The 3,606-nt window shown below is 33.7% G+C and overlaps 1 protein-coding gene across 1 annotated transcript in view; it reads right to left on the bottom strand.

Annotated features, from left to right (window-relative positions):
- The window catches only part of LOC101500971 (tryptophan--tRNA ligase, chloroplastic/mitochondrial), an 11,068-nt gene that overhangs the window by 1,383 nt on the left and 6,079 nt on the right, over window positions 1-3,606 (bottom strand). Inside the window, exons 11-14 of the mRNA XM_004501038.2 lie at window positions 3,335-3,391; window positions 1,269-1,315; window positions 1,029-1,110; window positions 6-17 (exon numbers count right to left, since the gene is read on the bottom strand). Coding sequence (XP_004501095.1) covers window positions 6-17; window positions 1,029-1,110; window positions 1,269-1,315; window positions 3,335-3,391 — 198 coding nt within the window. The remainder of the gene's footprint in view (window positions 1-5; window positions 18-1,028; window positions 1,111-1,268; window positions 1,316-3,334; window positions 3,392-3,606) is intronic.

Below are 3,606 nucleotides of genomic sequence, written 5' to 3'. Positions count from 1 at the left end.
CATTCCTGCACAATTTCCTGTATACAAAAGTGGGTATCAAATAGAATATCTCTGTAAATGTTTGGAAGTCAAGATTCAGTGCATGATAGGGAAATGCTTTGAAGAAATATAATAGACTAATAATACCTGCCTTTTGACTGGCCATAGTAGAAAGAATTCCTTCAAAAATTAATTACCAGGAATTCTTCCCAATATTGGCAGTAATATGTTGAGGAAGTTAAAAAAGAATAATTCGAATTGCATAATTTGAGAAAGAATAATTCATAATAATGGATTATAAAACAGACAACATATTCTTGAAGCAGATCTGTTAGGATAATAAATCAGAATAGCAATCTGAGTGTATATATATGGGTGTGTTTTTATACACACAAACATACATTCTGTACATTTGATAGCTTAGAAGTGAATGGAGAGATCCTTTCAACTAGGAGGGGAAGGAAATCCTTGGGGATAATTCTATTCTCCATTTTCATTTTTTATCTCAACAACCACTTATATATTTTGATTCTTTCTATCTTTCTTTATTTTCAATTTCTCTAGAGTCCTAACAAGTTGATCCGATGAACTGGATCAATTGCCAGGAAGAAAGAGACCAGTGATGGGGGCTATAAGCTCCTTCTTGGCATTCACAATAAGGCAATGGTAAATCCCCAATCAACCTCAGTCCTAATAACCATTATGACATTTTAGTGCTTAAAATCTTACAATGACACCAAAACTGAACAAGAGATGATTCTCGTAGTATGCCACATGCTAGTTGCACATTTTTCTTTGTAGCATCCACAAATTACTACTAGTATACACAAAGATATTTTCACGTTACATATATTGAAATTTAAATGGAAAGAACCAAAAGACCAGAAGCACATGCTTCATAACGTTGCAGACACAAATGTAAAACCATAAAATAAAATATTGATATAGAAAGCATCAAACATGCTTACTTGAACTAGGAAGATTCCAAAACCACAATGATTGATGATTTAAACAATTATAAATGGAAAGGAAATATAATCCTTTCTGACCTCTTTTGTCTTTCCAGATGCGAGCTGGTATATGGAAAGAAGATTATTACATTCAGGCCTCTCAGGATTGTCGAATTCCAAGCTGTTAGATCCACCATAGTGCATAAGTAGTTTGAAAACTCACCAACAACTAAATTTATAATTATTTAGACAATGATTAAATGAAAAAAAAGTAAGCATTTTCAGAGGACCGTGAGCATTACATAATATCATTAAAAATGGGATAATAACAAAACTAACCATGGAAGTGAATCAGTTTTGCAACGTTTGATCTTGTTTGCTATAAGCTACAGAACAAAATAAGTAAACTCAGAGCAAGAGAAAGGAAAATTAACATATAGGTGGGAAAATAGTAAACTGGTCTTATATTCAATCAATTTAGCTATATATCAAGATGGAAGTTGGAAAAAATGCTTCATTCAATATGGGTGACAGAATTATCATTTAATTTGAATCCACATAACCATATAGTATGTAAATCACATGCTAAAATCTAAGGAGTCAACTCTGGAGTGCCTAGCCAGAAGCAAATTTTAACCCAAGACTCCAATAAGTAACTGAGAATGGGATCAAAATTTTGTACGTTTTGTTCTCTGTTTGCGCTGCATTGGGTCTCAAGTTTTGTTGTCGTATCTGATTTTTTCTTGTGTGGTAGTCGTCTTATTTTTAGCTTTTCTTCATTTGCTCTGTTTTTGAATCTGTTTCTGCTCAACTTTCTGGTCTGGGTGCAAATTTTTTGTCCTTTCTTCAGTCTCTGGCTTGCTATTCACAATTCTTTCTAGTCTCATTTGATCATTTTTTAGGTTTGTTTCTGGACCACCTCAAGCCAAATGACTATATATTTGTCTTGCCGCCAATTCCAAGTTGCTCTTTGGTATTTTTTTCAAGGCACTCTAATCCCAGTGTGCTTTCTACCTTGTCTCAATTTAGTCTCTATTGGCCAACTTTCAAGTCATTTGTCTCAGCACAATGTGAATAGTCAATGATAGTCCCTTCGTCCAACCAAAACCAAGGTTGAGTCGATGGGACCATTCAGTATTCACAGATGACCTGTCCAACTTATGTTGGTTGTTTTGGTAGTCTAATCGTCTGACCATAGTCAAGATTGAGCTACCGGTACCGGTCACAGAAAACTCCGCGACCTCTCCCACACTTCTTAAGTTGGTTGTTTCAGGCTAAGGACAACTTATAGCCCAATAACATTTTGGTTTGGTTTGCCCACACTTCGTGAAAGTTGATCATTGTATTTTCTCTTTCAAAAGATAGATTTGTAACAAACTTAAAGCTTAGTATGCTTTAGCATGAGGGAGGAGTGTTAGAATATTAGAAAATATATCTAATAATATTTAAGTATTATGATAGAGTATCTTAAATTTATTTCATAGGATTACCTTCTAAGATTAGTTTCCACTTTCCACATTCCTTAACTATTATTGTTTTGATTTGTTTATTGATTTTTCTATTTATTTAGAATTGGATTAGAAGTCATATATCCCTATAAATAGGGATTTGGGTTAAGTCTATTGTATTAAGTAGGTATCAATCATATTACATCATTATCATATTCACAGTCAGTCCTTCTCTTCTCTGTCCAATGGTAGACCACTTAAATCCAAATTTCTTTTAATGGTTTGGCTTAATGTTTTCCTTAATTTCCCTCTACCTTTAACTATGGAGCTACCCTCCATCTAGTCTACCCTCCTTAATTGTCTTCTTCACACAAGACCAACTACATATAACAAACTCTACCATCTTTATACCTGTGGGAGTTACCTGACTATCTGTCTAATGATTTCATTCGTAATTCTATCTTTTCTTGGGTGGTCACTCTTTTATCCTAAAATTCTCATCTTTGCAACAATAAGATTACTTTCCTGTTGACTCTGTACTTCCCCGCATTCAATCCCACACAACTTTGCGAGTGTTAAAATTATCTGATTGAAATTTGCAGAAACCAGGATGAGAACTCATAATGGGAACTCACAATCAATTCATCAACTTTCAACCAGATTCATACATTCGTTTCAAAATAAAAATCAAAGGGAAGTTTATAATAATCTAAATTCACTACTTTTTCATAGTTGAATGCTACAGCCGGCAAGACAAAGCTTATGATGAGATACCACACTTGCTCATGTGAAGATCACAATTGCTGCCTCTAACATCAACCAATTACAGGCAACAAATAATTCCCACATAGATCAAATGCAAACATTTCAGCAAACAATCATATACACCATGCAACTAGACCTACAAAAAAAAAAATAAACATAGGTAAATTGTTTCTAGTGAATATAGTTGCTTACATCTTTAGGATCAAGAATATTGATTCTGGACTGATCAGAAGGTGCAGATTTTGACATCTATAAAATTGAACCCATAAAACTGTCAGAATAAATTTATAAGTTCAATTCCCAAGCAAATGCCAAACATAGCACGCAATCTTTTAATATTATCATATATTGTAATATATTCATTATTTTTACTTAAAACAGAAACAGCTGACATACCAGCTGAACTTTGAAGAGTTAGTATACAGAAGTGTGTGTGTGCGCGTGCACATATAAGCAGGGAAAGA

This window comes from Cicer arietinum, chromosome 5 (assembly GCF_000331145.2).
Source record: "Cicer arietinum cultivar CDC Frontier isolate Library 1 chromosome 5, Cicar.CDCFrontier_v2.0, whole genome shotgun sequence".
In the NCBI taxonomy this organism is placed as follows: domain Eukaryota; kingdom Viridiplantae; phylum Streptophyta; class Magnoliopsida; order Fabales; family Fabaceae; genus Cicer; species Cicer arietinum.
This window is presented reverse-complemented; position numbering and strand designations above follow the sequence as displayed.